The sequence below is a fragment of the Sinocyclocheilus rhinocerous genome, unplaced genomic scaffold, assembly GCF_001515625.1.
Source record: "Sinocyclocheilus rhinocerous isolate Xijiao unplaced genomic scaffold, SAMN03320098_v1.1 scaffold3060, whole genome shotgun sequence".
Classification (NCBI taxonomy): domain Eukaryota; kingdom Metazoa; phylum Chordata; class Actinopteri; order Cypriniformes; family Cyprinidae; genus Sinocyclocheilus; species Sinocyclocheilus rhinocerous.
Window position 1 is genome coordinate 142,546 of NW_015635031.1, and position 16,077 is coordinate 158,622.

At 39.0% G+C, this 16,077-nt stretch overlaps 2 protein-coding genes across 3 annotated transcripts in view; one reads left to right on the forward strand and one right to left on the reverse strand.

The window, feature by feature from the left end:
- LOC107746237 (probable ribonuclease ZC3H12B) overlaps nucleotides 1–8,145 on the reverse strand; it is an 18,793-nt gene extending 10,648 nt beyond the window's left edge. For both annotated transcript variants that reach the window (XM_016560362.1, XM_016560361.1), the window contains exons 1-2: nucleotides 7,444–8,145; nucleotides 194–1,056 (exon numbers count right to left, since the gene is read on the reverse strand). In XM_016560362.1, coding sequence (XP_016415848.1) covers nucleotides 194–1,056; nucleotides 7,444–7,635 — 1,055 coding nt within the window. In that variant the 5' untranslated portion in view covers nucleotides 7,636–8,145. The remainder of the gene's footprint in view (nucleotides 1–193; nucleotides 1,057–7,443) is intronic.
- Nucleotides 8,146–9,154: 1,009 nt separating this feature from the next.
- LOC107746238 (zinc finger C4H2 domain-containing protein-like) lies at nucleotides 9,155–15,468 on the forward strand. The gene is made up of 7 exons (XM_016560364.1): nucleotides 9,155–9,323; nucleotides 9,979–10,150; nucleotides 11,169–11,341; nucleotides 11,566–11,728; nucleotides 12,024–12,032; nucleotides 13,193–13,210; nucleotides 14,283–15,468. Exons 1-7 carry the CDS (start codon nucleotides 9,271–9,273, stop codon nucleotides 14,394–14,396), a joined length of 702 nt encoding a protein of 233 aa, XP_016415850.1. The 5' UTR covers nucleotides 9,155–9,270; the 3' UTR covers nucleotides 14,397–15,468.
- The last annotated feature ends 609 nt before the right edge of the window (nucleotides 15,469–16,077 follow it).

The window sequence follows — 16,077 nt, forward strand, 5'->3', positions numbered from 1 at the left end:
TATATATATATATAATTCAATTTTAGCTTGAAATATATTGGATTACAGTGTACAATGGGTTGCAAACAGCGTCTCAAGTTAACTTTGACTGCTAGGCTCAAAACATGCATATGTAGGCCTTGTCAGCAATTACAGAAATTGCATGTTTTTAAACAATATATGTGGAAAGAGTTTGGTTCTCATTAGCATTTACCTCATGGCAACATTGGATCCATCAATCACAATTGGTCGCAGGTTGTCATTCGTGTCTGATGTGTCTTCCTCCAGCGATGCTTCGGGGCTGACGGCTTCTTTGGCTCCCACCGCCCGTGGCATTAAACCGGCAATGCCCATTGCCGTTTGGCTCTCTGGATCTCCTTTATTCCCTAGCCGTACCAGCTCGGCTAATACATCATTGATTAGTGCGCTGGACCCCAGTTTACTCAGCACAGACTCCACCTGCTCTCCAGAGTAGCCCAGTTTCAGAGCAAAGTCAATTTTGGTTTGGTAATCTCGATCGCTGGTTTGACGCAAGGGCATTTGGGCTCTCTGGGTGTCATCTGCGCGCAACTCCTGTAAGGTGCTGCTCTGGCTGAAGCTGGGACGGTCCAAACAGGATGAGCGGCATAGCTGCCGGTGAGGTTTGGTTGATATGAGCAGGTCCTGCTTCCTTCCGGTTGCTCCTTCTCCTGACCCCGCTGCACTGACAGCTCCTCCAGATCTCCGGCTCCGCGACCGTGCCTCGCCGTCGCTCTCAGAACTACTCCCGTCTTCCCCAGCTTCTTCTTCCTCCTCCTCCTCCTCTTCTTCTTCTGGAGAGTCGTGGCCGGCGGCAGCGGGCAAGGGCTGGGGTTCACGGCAGCCGCGATGCTCCATCTTCAGGCGCTGCAGCATAGCGCATGCAGCTGTTACCTGCACATGACCTCCCTGAAGCTCCAGTGCATGGTCTCTCACCTGCACCACGGCACAGCTCTCGTACTCAATAGCTGCTCGTAGGGCATGTAGTCGCCGCTGCAGCCAAAGAGTCAAACGCTCACGGTGCTTATGCACTGGACTGATCAGCGACACAATGTACTCCTGAGGGAAAGAGAAAAGATCATTTACATTCATAATAATTTTTTATAATTTACATTCAAGTACTTTTTTTTTCTCCATGCCATTTTTTATGCCGCTACACATCCAAACCAAGCTAAGAACGTTTTTTAATTACTTTTTTATACATAAGTAAATCAAAGCATTGCATAAATGGTGCCATTATTCAAATTTTAAAATTAATATATATTTTTTTTATTAAGTTAGTAGTGGTAGTTAGTAGTTTAATTAGTAGTGGTCAAAATTGTCTATTTGAAATCTGTTTTATTTTTTTTGTATTCATGTGTTCAATGGACATGTCTGTGATTGGCTATAATGCTCAAATGCTGCAAAAAAAACAGATTTCAAACAGAGAACAGACAAGTTTCGCCACTACTGGGTAATCTACAGTTTTTATAATTAGTTACTTTCATCAGTCATAATCATAATCTTGATTATTTATTTGGCTTTTTCATTTCTCTCATTGTCAAAAAAACAAAAAACTAAAAATTAATTAATTAATTAAGGGTTAAAGCACACTGTACAGTAATTATGACTCAAAGGATGCTGGAGCACCTTGCTCTTCTCACATGTAATTGGCCGAACAGGACAGTCTGAACCATTAACTTGGTATCTAATTGACCTATCGGTAAGCCCCTCCCCTCGAACGCAGATGAGCCAATGGGAACGTTAATGTCATCTTGTGCTTCAGAAAGGTATCTCTGGCTAAAACTAGCTAATGTTAGCGTTAAAGTTAGAGAGTCCATGCTAACGTACAAAGCTAAATAGCGAACTGTTCTCACATCATGTACCGTGCAGTGAAAGTCAAAAACACATAAACGACGGTCTATATTAGAGTGCCTCTCCATATTAATCTGGTGAATCTTACTCTGCGGTATATGAACGGTGATGATCCGGGATGTTGTCATTGCGATCGTGACGACTGTAACATAATTCTCCCGTTTGCATTGTGATCTGTATTTTTACATATTTATTTTAATATCTTTTATATATCCCTCCATGGCATATTTAAGTCCCTATTGAAGGTCCATCTGTGTCCCAAATTTATCAGGTTTTCACTGACAGCTGTCATTGTAAGACAGTGAGCAACTCCGTTTGTTTGTCCGAGTGAGCAACAGTAACTAAGGGGGTAAAATTTCACTACAAGTCTGAAAACACTCATGATTTTCCTGTAACAGTTTTTTAAATAAATTGTAACACTACTGTAGTGCTGCACTTGTTGTGACCACTCAGCTCACCAAACAATCACTACAGCTTGCCTTGAATCACTTTTAACAATTACTACAGCTTGAAAAGACACATTAAGTTCTAAACTACAGCATTAGAGATAGACTGGATATTACAGGAAAACAATTTACCTTCCTACATAACAGTAACAGACATAAGCTTTTTGTTGAAACTATACATTCCACTGTTCAATCTTAATGTGGACAATATGAGATTTTCAATTATATCAAGTGTTTTTGGCCACGGTGATAATATTAATATTTAACAAATACACTACCGGTAAAATAGTTAGGGTCAGTATTTCATTTTATTTTATTTACTTTATTTTTTTTAATAAATTGTTACTTTTAATTCAGCAAGGATGCATTAAACTGAAATAAAAAAATAATAAAAAAAAATAGGTCATTTATAATGTTACAAACGATTTCTGGATTTTCTTTTTTAAGGACCATGAGACAGAGAATAGTGGCTGCTGAAGATTCAGCTTTGAAAGAAAATTAATAACACATAATACAAATAAATTTAAAATTTTTTATGTTTTTTATGCAACTAATATAATAAATTGCTGGGTCTCCAAAAGATAAAATAAGCTTTTCATAACTCTTTTTAATGCTTTTTCTTATTTCATCTAACACATGCAAGTTTGCTCTGAGCTCCTCCTGTTTGTACAGTATACAGCTAACTCATTGTTCTGTCTTTATTTAAGTCAGTCGGTTTACAGAGGTGAGCATATTCTTAGAAGACAATCGGCATGACGCATGTGCCCATACGTCCCAAACTGTCCCAAATTATGTGTTGTGCGTCATGGCAGATACTTCTATCTATTATACATATACATATACCCATATATACACATATATATATATAAATACACACACACATATGTGTATAGATAGATAGATAGATAGAATACATCTTTCTTCCCCCCTCTCACTATATATATATATATATTCATATATATACACATATACATATATATATGAGGGAAGACAGACACACAACTGGCTTGGTCAGGCTACACCAATGTGCTGCTGGGAAAACTTATCATTGCATTCTTGAATTCTCATGACAGAACATTTAAGTATTGTAAACAATTTCAATATGACAAAACGAGAAGCTACTTTGGGTGGGGCTACGGTTGAACTTCCTTGAGGGGAAACGATACTGTGGTAATGAACTTCTTTCAAAGCAAACAAACTCTGAGACCCTCACGTTTTCTTAAATCCAAACCTGAGTTCGCTCCCTTTCCCTTCAGCAGATTCCTGCACACCTGCCGTAATTCCCTGCTATTCCCCAAAAACTTCTTCAACTCAAGCTTAAATTGGAATTAAACATGGGTAGCTCTATAAAGGTTGATATGCAATGTCTAATGCATGTGTGCATGAGTGAGAATATGTGACTCTGCGTGTGCATGTGTGTGCATCTGTTTGTTTTTGTGTGGGGTGAGAGGGATGTGTGTACGTGTAGGTTGGGAGTATGTGCGAGTGCATGTGTGTGTAGAGAAAACCGATAGCACCATCCAGCTACGAGAGGCTCCTCTGCGCTCATGACACCGGTTGCCTAGCAACGCAGCCCTGTCATCAGCTAACTGCTTTTTAGCAGTCACGACTAACACAACGCAGTGTTCTCTGGGAAAGCCTGGAACACACACATGCAAACACACGGCGCACATATTACATCGACACCGCTCGAAACCATACAGCGCTTCATGTGCAAAGCCGAAATGCACGCATAAAGCAGCACACATGCATGCTTCACTAATAAACACCTACGCACAGAACCTCGCACATGCGGCGGAGAGAGAGAGCGAAAGTGTGTGTGTGTGTTTGTTTGCATTTGAGAAGAATAATATCACTTTAAACTGACAGTGTATACAATCTTCCCCCTCTCTCTCTCTCTCTCTGCAGATGTGGCGTATTGAAGAATTTCCTCCCCAGCGTGACATAGCTGCTGTTCTGAGTCGTGACGCTGACTCCAGCAGCATGTTCCCCTGGGCACTGAACCGCATCATCTGCACTCACAAGCCACGGGCCCGAGCTGGAGATCACAGCTTCAGCAGCAGGTCTCAGATCAGCTGGAGGAGCTGTTCTGAGATCAGTCAAACAGCTGCAGTAAACCTAAGAGATGACGGCTTTAATAATCACTACAGCTTGAAAAGAGAGGTGCATATTACAGCAGGACACTGCAGGAACACAATTTGCCTTTCCATAGTAGACACAAGTTTTCTGTTAATATCATTGAGATTCAAAAGTGGAATGTATGAGGCAAACATCCTGAGATTTTCTGTGATACCACAGGCTTGTGGTAAATATGATATTTGTAATATTTAACAATAATAATAATAATAATATACAATGGTAAATATTTTTGTATTATAAATAAATTATTGTTATGACCAAAAAATGTATCATATGAATGCTTTTTAACCTCTTTATTATAAAATATTTTTATTATTATTACTATTAATGATTTTCATTAAAGATGTTAAAAAGCATTTATATGCTAAAAATAAAATATATTACTAATATTTTTAAATATAAATATATATATATATATATATATATATATATACTATTAATAATAACAATATTCTTGTTGTTGTTATTATTTTATATATAAGATAACAATTAAATATATTATTATTATTAATTATAATAATATGATTATCATTATCATAAAGATGCTAAAAATATATATTATATTGAAAGAATGATATTTAACATCTTTATGATGATATATAATGATATTAGCAACTGTAATATATTATTATTATTATTATCAATAATCATAATATTATTATCATAAAGATGTTAAAAATAAAATATATTTCGAATACATTTACATGTAAATATAATTACTATTTATAATACCATACTAATAATTATTATTAACAACAATAATTATTATATAAGGTTTTATTATATGAATTCTTTTAACATTTATGACAATGATAATACTAATATAACTTACTAATAACTTAATAATAAATATCATTTATATAATAAAATGTTAAAATATATTACTAATCTATTTAAATATAAATCATATTATAATGTAATAACATAATAATAATAATTTAAATTCACTTTATTATATGAACATCTTTAACATGTTTTGTATGCATTAAATTATACAAATCAGCTGCATCACGCAGTCAGTGGCAGCAGTCCACCACAGCAGACTGAGAAACTGTTCTGAGATCAGTGAAACAGCCCACAGAAAACCTGAATAATTAGATATAAGTGGCCAAAATCAGTAGGAACTGAGGACAAGGTAACTGAAGAGCCGATCCAAAAACAATCTGAAATAATGACGTAAACCAGTCAAGACTCATGCCAAGTTTTAAATAAAAAAAGGTCAGCTGCTCGTTCGCACGCCCCTGTTCCTTAGGACGTGTTTGACGTAAATTTACGCTTTCTCTGTAAATTACCCGGCCAGCTTTGGAACTGATTGGGAAGCTGCTGCTGAGTGGGTGGGAGAGGTCTGTGTGCATGGAGCATCATGAAAACGCAAGGACGAAAGGAGAAGAACGCTGAAATACTCCTCCTTGGGTGAAAAGGTGTGAGCCCACTCCTCTGTAAGAAAGAGCCAGAGAGCAGAGATTGGACGCAATCGGCTTTTTGCGAAAGCAAGACGTCATATTAAACATAAAAGATTCGGGTGAACAAATACAAGAGAGCTCCGTACTCTGTCACGTCAAACACTTCACTCTGACTGCAGAGAGAAACTGCAGCACGGTGAGCCAGAATGGCTCTCTTACGGACAAACAAGCAGCCCGTCACCTTTCAGTGAGCCACACACAAGCGGACCACCGAATTTCAGGCTTTTGTAAACACACAGGTCATATCTCACGTCCTAAAAATCACACAATACTCCGTGACTCAAACAGCCGGCAGCAAAACAGCACAAGTGTATTCAGCAGACGCACCACAAACAAGCCCAACAACAGAATGCATCCTCCTCTTAAAAGTCTCCCCCCATTTTCTTTTCTTCCCCTTTCTTTTCTGCCTTGTTTTGCTTCTCTTTTTCCCTTCTCTTCTCCTCACCTCCTCCACAACACAGGCTTACAATAAGCAAGGCCACCATGTACTCGAGCACACACACAGCTTTATGCTGGTTTGTCTCATAGCAACAAGTGGAGTCTCTTTGCTGGAGCTCATGGCTAGATGAAGCCCATTTAAGGCCCACGGTGCAGCTCTGAGCTCAGGCGCTCGGACTAAAGACACGGTGGGTGGCAGCATCTTATGGTGCAGTTGTGCCAAAATAGTAAGCAGGAGGTGAAACTCACAGAAAGACGCACAGACAGAAGGCCACTTCTTACCTGAAGCTTCACACTTGAAGATGCTTTCAATGCTTTGGGTGCATGCCAAACTCAAACACAGACAAATGCAGCCGCAGCAACAGGCTGGTGCGATAACGCTGTCATGCATGCAGGATGCCAAACAAGAGTGTGTGTGAGAGGACCCTCCAACTGCCTTGACTTTGTTTGGCCCAAGCAAGGACATTTCATTTCTCATGACCAGCATCCTGCAAGTGCAATGCCTCGTGCTTTCAGTGCATGCATAAAGAGTAGAAAAAAGTTTAATATTGAAGATAACCTGCCTAAAAATAGGGAAATGCACCATTTTCAAGGATGCATGTGTGTGTACAAATCTGGCTAGACTTGTGAGGGTCAAATGTTTGAAAATATAATGACAAATATCAAAGACTTGCGCTATATGAACGGCTCATAAATCATGTTTTGCTTCAGCTCTTATAAAGTCAACAGGTTTGTGCGAGGGTCAGGTTTACAGATAAAGTCATACATTTGATTATCTTAAAATAAAAATAAAAACTACTGTCTATGAAAGGTCCTTGTATCTTCAAAAGTCAACGAGCGTATGTCAAACTGCTCTCGGTAAATCTCTGTGAAACGCGAGTCGTGAGCATCAAGTTCTGCGCGTAATTTAAAGAGCATTTCGCCTCGCCTGAAACATTTACATGGGATGTTTTTTACGGAATCACAGAGGTAATAACCAAAGTTCCTCATTTGGCCCGTGAAAGTAAAAATAGACTCGAAAATGTAATGAAATGAAGAATGGCGAGTGTCGGTCGTGCTTGCACAGCTCTCCTGCGACACACGCGCTCTCTCACGCACATACTCACTTTAGCTTTAGTGCAATCTTCTTCCTTGCCGTCCTCGATGTTTACGATGATACTGGAGCCGGCGTTGGGGCTCTCGCAGCTGGACTCGGCGGTGCTGCAGCTCACTCTGACCCGGAAAACCCGCTGGATGTGCGGGATGCAGCGCTGGAGCGCAGGGCCTGCACCGGCGGGCGCGGCGAGCTCCAAAACCATTTATCAGACGGATAAACAAGCGATCACGACGCGCTCCTGAACACTGGCACGCATTCGCCCTGCGTCCTGCTTCATGGGTGGAGCAGCAGGGGAAAGAAAGAAAGTCACGGGAGGATGCAAGTTTGTCTGCGGCCGAGCATAACGGTGAACGTACGGGACGCGCTACATAAGCATCTATCATCCATCTCCATCCCTCCTTCTCCTCTCGCCCTCCCTTTCCTCACTTCTCTCCCTCCCTACAGCGGCCCCGACTGCACCCACCGCCTGCGCTTCGGCAACGCGTCGGACGCCCCCTGTCGCTGCGCTCGGAGCCGCAGAAAGTGCGTTTTTGCTGCCTCCGTCTCCGCGTTTTGAAGCACGTGGGTGGACGGGACTCCGGTAATGCAGCAACCGAGGGTTAAAAATACATCGGACGCGCGCGAGAGCGCTGGATGCGCTGTGCGATATGACCGCCACACTCCCAACTTTACTGTTCAGAAGGTTGATACAGTATTCAGCAGTTGTTGTTATTATCCTGGCATCCTTTGCAACGAAGTATCAACCTTTGAACAATGCCTCGACTGGTTAAACTGTTAGTTCAACTATAATTCTTGGTAGCTCTCTGGTAGCGTCGAGGGTCATGTCGCTTTTCAGTAACGAAGGTCTGTTTAGCGATGCATTTCCCTGACAGTAACAGCTTTCAAGCCTCGTGCCTTGTATTTTCTGTTGTCTGTCTGTTTTGAATCAGAAGCGGCGATGCCTGATTCGCGAATGAATCATTCTTTTGAGTCGATTCTTTTCGATGAATCTCTCAAACGCGCTTCGCGATTCAGTCTGAATCGACCGAACGGTTCAGTCGCGAACTGAATCATTTGCTTTCTCGAAATCAGTTTACTTACTGGATAATGAGGTGGCTAAATTACAGAGGGGAAGTGAGCGTTTAACTGCAAGCAATCGAAACCAAAGCCTCAAATGCACCCTATGGTTCTTCATTAAGTTCAATCATGTCTTGAAGTGCAGCTTGAGTATACAAAGACATTTCTGATCAACGTAAGCACTTATGTATGAATAAATAACCACTGTTTTGGACATATTATATTCTGTTAAGTACTATGGAGTATCGTGTAAATACCACAGTAGGCTACATGAATATGGAATTCAGTATATCAAATGTATGTTGAAATACTTGTTGAGACAAGTGAGACTGCTGCTGTCATGTGAATAAGTTCAGATAGCAACTGGCAATGTAGTTGTTTCCTGTTTTACTGTACATGTTTTTCTTTCTTTTCTAATAAAGCCGTAATAAACCACATTACTGGCTGTTTCTATTTCATACTTTTAAAAATATGAAGTTTGCCTCTACCAGATGTCACTAAAATGTAGGTGGTATTTTAGATGGCTACATTTTTCAATAGTTTCCCAAATATTTCCTATAAGAAATTTCATAAACGTCCGACAAACGCTTGGGTATTTTTAATTGAACACTCTCCCTTTAAGCCTCGCCGAGGATTGTGGGAAATGTAGTCAGCGCCGTGTTGCTGACTGTTGACCACAGCTGGTTAGCATTTCCATTGTCTTTCTTATGAGAGGTATATCCGCTACAACCTTTACCTCCTTTCTTATTCCCACAGAAGTCTCACAATTTCATAGTCCACCATGGCGGACGAACAAGAGATAATGTGCAAGCTAGAAAACATCAAAGAAATACGGTAAGAAAAGCTGAGATTGATCCCAAAAGCAGACACGCTAGCCTGTCTTCAACATCTGGCCAGTTCAACCTATATTGCAAAAACCCGGCGTGTTTCCCCGTAATCATTTCATTTCATAAGCAATGCATGAATTGCATGTATAGTCTACATGAAAAAATTCATGACATTTCTCTTTGTATCGGTCATGGTGCTAAAGCAAACCGCTTAAACTATAAAAACACACAGCTTTGCACTAAATCTGAAAACATATCACACTAATTCTACATTAACCGTTATTTTTGACGAGGATGAGTGTGAAAAGCGTCCTGTTGTGGTTAGACACGAAACTGCAGAGCAAACGGTTCATTTCCTGCGGAACGGTTCTTAATCATTTATACAAACCTCAGACATGCACACGATTGTCTGGTTGTTGTAAATATAGCTTTGCACACACGGGGTCTAATGCGTTTTGTGATCGCATCTCTGAAACCACATAATAGATGTCTTATTCGTTTAAAACAGGGGCGTAGCCATCATTTCAGAAGTGAGGGGGACAGAAATGTTATTTATATATAAAACCACATGCACCAGATCAGAAGTCTTTGCATTTGCATTGCATTGGCATATGCTGTCATGCATTGGCTGGATGTTTACTGTGTTGTGTGTGGTTTTGCAGGAATAAGACAATTCAGATGGAGAAGATCAAATCTCGACTGAGGAGTGAGTTTGAAGCTCTGGAGTCAGAGGAGAAGCACCTGAGAGAGTACAAACAGGAAATGGATCTTCTGCTGCAGGAGAAAATGGCTCATGTAGAGGAGCTGCGTCTCATACATGCTGATATCAATGTGGTAAATAAGCAAAAAACATTACACATTGCACTGCACTATTTATCATATTTATTGGGCAGTCAATAAAGTAAAAATATATTCTTCACATTTACACGGACTATGACTTAAAACCCCTTAACTTTCACCCCCCATTTTTTAAAATAGGCATGCAGGTGCACTATCCACACTTAAATTGTTGTAATTTATGAACACTTTGGAATACAGACATAAGTTTGGTCTCTTTTTAAAGAAGAAAATCAGCAGATTATCGCAAAAGAAATATTAAAGTATCAAAAAGTTATGGTAGTTTAAATTTACCGTAAAGAAAATGCACTATATTTACAAAATGGTTTCCGCAGGATGAATCTTGGGCTTCTAAGCTTTCAAATGATATATGATTTATGATGATTACTAAAAGATTTGATAGAGAAAAAGGACAACAACAAAAAAGAGTGCCAAGCGTCCCACAGGTGGGACGGGGACAGTTAAGGGGTTAATGCACATATTCAAAGGTAATAAAGTATCGTTCAAAAGTTTCGGTTCAGTAAGAATTTTTTTTAAATAACTTCATTTTATTCAGCAAGGCTGCATTAAAATGATCAAACGTTCTAAAAAAAAATATTAAGCAGCTCAACTGTTTTTAACATTGACAATAATAAGAAATGTTCCAGAATGATTTCTGAAAGATCATGTGACGCTGAAGGCTAGAGTAAAATTCATTTATCTTTCCCATCACATGAATAAATTACAGTTTGAAATATATTAAAATAGAAAACAGTTATTTTAAATTGTAATAATATTTCACAATACTACTGTTTTTACCGTATTTTCAGTAATACAATATTACTATGTGCTCAAATAGCTTCTTTCAAAAATGGAAAATGGTTAAATGGTAGTATATAGGTTTTATAAGCTCTACTAGCACTTTTTTTTCTGTGATGTCAAGGATCTGGTCCAGTAACCTCTGTGTTGGGTCAGATGTCTAACCATTAGGTTCACACCATTGTGATTTATGGAGTGGCTGTATTTCTTCTCCCAGATGGAAAACACTATCAAACAGTCTGAAAGTGACTTGAACAAGCTGCTGGAGGCAACCAGACGTCTCCACGATGAATACAAGCCACTGAAAGAACACGTGGATGCCCTGAGAATGACCCTCGGCTTACAGAGACTTCCCGACCTCAGCCAGGAAGAGGAGAAGCTCTCATTGGAGTTAGTAACACTGTTCCTGAGTGTGTGTGTGTGTGTGTGTGTGTGTGTGTGTGTTTGACTGGGGGAACTCCTCAAAATGAGTCACTGCAGTGTAGGAGTGTGTGTTTGCAAGAGAGTAATTCTTAAAGCTGATTCAGTGAATTTGCGAGACAGAGAGAGTGTAATTGTGTATGGGAAGGCTAAATTGCTTACTTTTTGTTTGTGTGCCCTTCATCTCCTTTCAGCTACTTTGAAAAGCAAAAGGCTGAGTGGCAGACAGAACCTCAGGAGCCTCCTATCCCAGAATCCTTAGCGGCAGCGGCGGCTGCAGCCCAGCAGCTTCAAGCTGCACGGAAACAGGATGTCAGACAGACAGCGACGTTCCGCCAGCAGCCGCCACCTATGAAGGTGAATAGACTTTTACGTTACTGCAGCAGTATCTGTGTACACACGCATCAGCAATAATGTGGAGAAATATATTTAGCTTATTTGACAGTGTCTACACATATTTTACCTTAGTTGTGAGCTTGCATTCTGAACTGAAGGTTATGAGGCAGATGGTCCAGGTATCACAAAATGAACTGAGAATAAAGCAAGTAACACAACTTTCTGTCGCATTGTCTTTGTTGTTCCACTGTAGTCTGATTCACGAAAGAATGGAAGGAACTGGTTCTTTTTAATTTGTGTAACAGACTGTCATCAGTTTCATTCAGTCTAAAGATGCCTTCATTGAAATCCACCGGAACTGAATTAACATCCGAGTCACTTTTTAAACTATACTCAATGAGCTGGGGATTGAACTGCTACCATGCTATTTTGTTTCTAATTAAAACTGGTTTACATGTACATTACCATTCAAAAGTTTGTGGTCAGTAGGATTTTTTAAAATGCTTTCGAAAGAAGTCTCACCAAGGCTGCATTTATTTGATAAAAATTACAGTAAAACAGTAAAATGGTGAAATACTATTACAATAAAAAATATTTTACAATTTAATTTATTCCTGGGGTGGCAAAGCGTAATTTTCACTTGTGTCACATGATCCTTCAGAAATCTTTCTAATATGCTTATTTGGTGTTCAATAAACATTAATATTGTGATACATTTTTGTCAGGATTTTTTGACAAATAGAAAAGGACAGATTATATTTGAAATAGAAATCTTTGGTAACATTCTAAATGTCTTTACTGTCACTTTTAATCAATTGAATGCGTCTTAGCTGAATAAAATATCAAAATGTTACTGACCTCAAACTTTTGTACCTGCTCACTGTGGAAAGACGCTAGACTCTGCTACATTTCTAAACGTATACAGTATGTATACGACATACCTAGATATGTATACAGACATACACATGATTGTCTGGTTGTAAATATAGATTTGCACACACAGGGTTTAATGCATTTTGTGATCAGATCTCTGAAACAGTATGTATAAAGTAAAGGAGGCGGTATATTGATTTCATTTGTTGTCTGTTTCCAGGCTTGTCTGTCCTGCCACCAGCAAATCCATCGGAACGCACCGATCTGTCCTCTCTGCAAAGCCAAAAGTCGCTCACGTTGACTGGGGGAACTCCTCAAAATGAGTCACTGCAGTGTAGGAGTGTGTGTTTGCAAGAGAGTAATTCTTAAAGCTGATTCAGTGAATTTGCGAGACAGAGAGAGTGTAATTGTGTATGGGAAGGCTAAATTGCTTACTTTTTGTTTGTGTGCCCTTCATCTCCTTTCAGCTACTTTGAAAAGCAAAAGGCTGAGTGGCAGACAGAACCTCAGGAGCCTCCTATCCCAGAATCCTTAGCGGCAGCGGCGGCTGCAGCCCAGCAGCTTCAAGCTGCACGGAAACAGGATGTCAGACAGACAGCGACGTTCCGCCAGCAGCCGCCACCTATGAAGGTGAATAGACTTTTACGTTACTGCAGCAGTATCTGTGTACACACGCATCAGCAATAATGTGGAGAAATATATTTAGCTTATTTGACAGTGTCTACACATATTTTACCTTAGTTGTGAGCTTGCATTCTGAACTGAAGGTTATGAGGCAGATGGTCCAGGTATCACAAAATGAACTGAGAATAAAGCAAGTAACACAACTTTCTGTCGCATTGTCTTTGTTGTTCCACTGTAGTCTGATTCACGAAAGAATGGAAGGAACTGGTTCTTTTTAATTTGTGTAACAGACTGTCATCAGTTTCATTCAGTCTAAAGATGCCTTCATTGAAATCCACCGGAACTGAATTAACATCCGAGTCACTTTTTAAACTATACTCAATGAGCTGGGGATTGAACTGCTACCATGCTATTTTGTTTCTAATTAAAACTGGTTTACATGTACATTACCATTCAAAAGTTTGTGGTCAGTAGGATTTTTTAAAATGCTTTCGAAAGAAGTCTCACCAAGGCTGCATTTATTTGATAAAAATTACAGTAAAACAGTAAAATGGTGAAATACTATTACAATAAAAAATATTTTACAATTTAATTTATTCCTGGGGTGGCAAAGCGTAATTTTCACTTGTGTCACATGATCCTTCAGAAATCTTTCTAATATGCTTATTTGCTGTTCAATAAACATTAATATTGTGATACATTTTTGTCAGGATTTTTTGACAAATAGAAAAGGACAGATTATATTTGAAATAGAAATCTTTGGTAACATTCTAAATGTCTTTACTGTCACTTTTAATCAATTGAATGCGTCTTAGCTGAATAAAATATCAAAATGTTACTGACCTCAAACTTTTGTACCTGCTCACTGTGGAAAGACGCTAGACTCTGCTACATTTCTAAACGTATACAGTATGTATACGACATACCTAGATATGTATACAGACATACACATGATTGTCTGGTTGTAAATATAGATTTGCACACACAGGGTTTAATGCATTTTGTGATCAGATCTCTGAAACAGTATGTATAAAGTAAAGGAGGCGGTATATTGATTTCATTTGTTGTCTGTTTCCAGGCTTGTCTGTCCTGCCACCAGCAAATCCATCGGAACGCACCGATCTGTCCTCTCTGCAAAGCCAAAAGTCGCTCACGCAACCCTAAAAAACCCAAGAGAAAACCCGACGAGTGACATGCACAGCTACTAACAACCTCAGAGAAAGCCTGACTAACACACATAACCCCAACGGAAAACTATTTACTCACGCTCTCATGCATGCACATTTCCACACATACACACACTGATCACACACATCTATACACCCGCAGCAGTCCTGAAGGAATGGACCATCTGCAGTCTGATAACCTGACCTCTTATAGTGATCCTGTAGTTAACCTGTCTTCCTGTTTCAGTGGACATGAAGTCTCAGTTTTTCCTTTCATTTTTATATAAGTGTTGGAGAATCCTTGATATTGTGTTTGTACTGTGTCTGTATTTAGTCCGTAGTGGAAATGGATGCTGGTTTAGAAATATTGAAGTGTACTATTCTGTGTGGGGTTTAATTCTAGTGCATTAGTTCAAACTAAATTCTCCAAAGTGGCTTTAGTCAATAGAGCCGTTTGTACGGTATTCAGTTAACGCTTCAACTGATCTTTAATCATTTGAATTAATTAATAATGGTATGATTTTGCCTATGTCTTTTAATGTTTTTCCATCATGATAACAATGTTTCTCTTGTATTATGTAACCATGGACTGTCCCAGACCATGTCAGTGTTCTAGAATGTCTTGAGGGCCGTTCACACAAGATGGAGATGGAGAGCATTGAAATGGATAAGAACGAGTTTTTAACTTGAAGTGCCTTTTTAAAAACGTGGCACTAATGGCAGGAGACGCTGAAAAGACGGCCATTGAAACAAATACTCTAGATACAGAGACCAACAATTAACGCAGACTAAATGCAAAAGCATGTGTGAACAGCCCTTTAGTAGTAGAGTAATTAGGGAACACAAGTTGAAGGAGAATTCTAAACCTTGAGTGTCTTCTAGAACTATCATTCAATTTGAGCGAAGGAGCTGTTATTTGTGTTTTGGAATTTGACCCAAGGGGCATTAAGAGCTTGTTAGAATCTTCAGTATTGAATCATTGTGTTTATGTCTCATCTTTTCCGAGAGTCAGTTTTTTTAATAATTAAAACCTGTGAACTAATAAGGTGTAAACCTGTAAACTTGTGTAACTTTTGTCAAAATGAAATTGTAGAATAATACAATTCCTTTCGGTTGGTTATGTCATCTGATTGATTCGCTTTCTCTTTGTCACTCTGTCTGGGATTGGCTTGATATGTATCTGGAATTTGACCTTTCACCCATGACCCCTAACAATGCAATAATCATTCTTTTTTTTTTTGGATAATCTCTTTACCAGCAAGAGGTTCTGCATTCTTTTTGCACTCTGCACTCTTGATCCTGAGGGGGGCGATATTTACACTCCGGGAAAGTGTTAAAGGTGACGATACAAATTACACTCCATTGATAGCATTTGTGGCACGTTTTCTACAACACTTAAGTTGAAATTTAAAAACACACACACAAAAGCACTTTCTACTTTATACCATAACATTGGTTCTCAACCATTGAGCAAGGCCTCAGGAAACTTAAGGGGCTCACTGGCTGACTTAAATTTTAGTTTTATTGAAATAATTATAATAAATATGCAAAAAAAAAGTAAAATAACGATAACTTTTTATTGAAAATCATACAGAATCAGAGTCTTTACTCTTATAAAAAAAAAAAACGTACTGAAATTTATTAAAATAATTAATTTCACTCAAGCATTACTGAAAGTGAAGCTCAAATGAGCTGAATTCTAGTTCC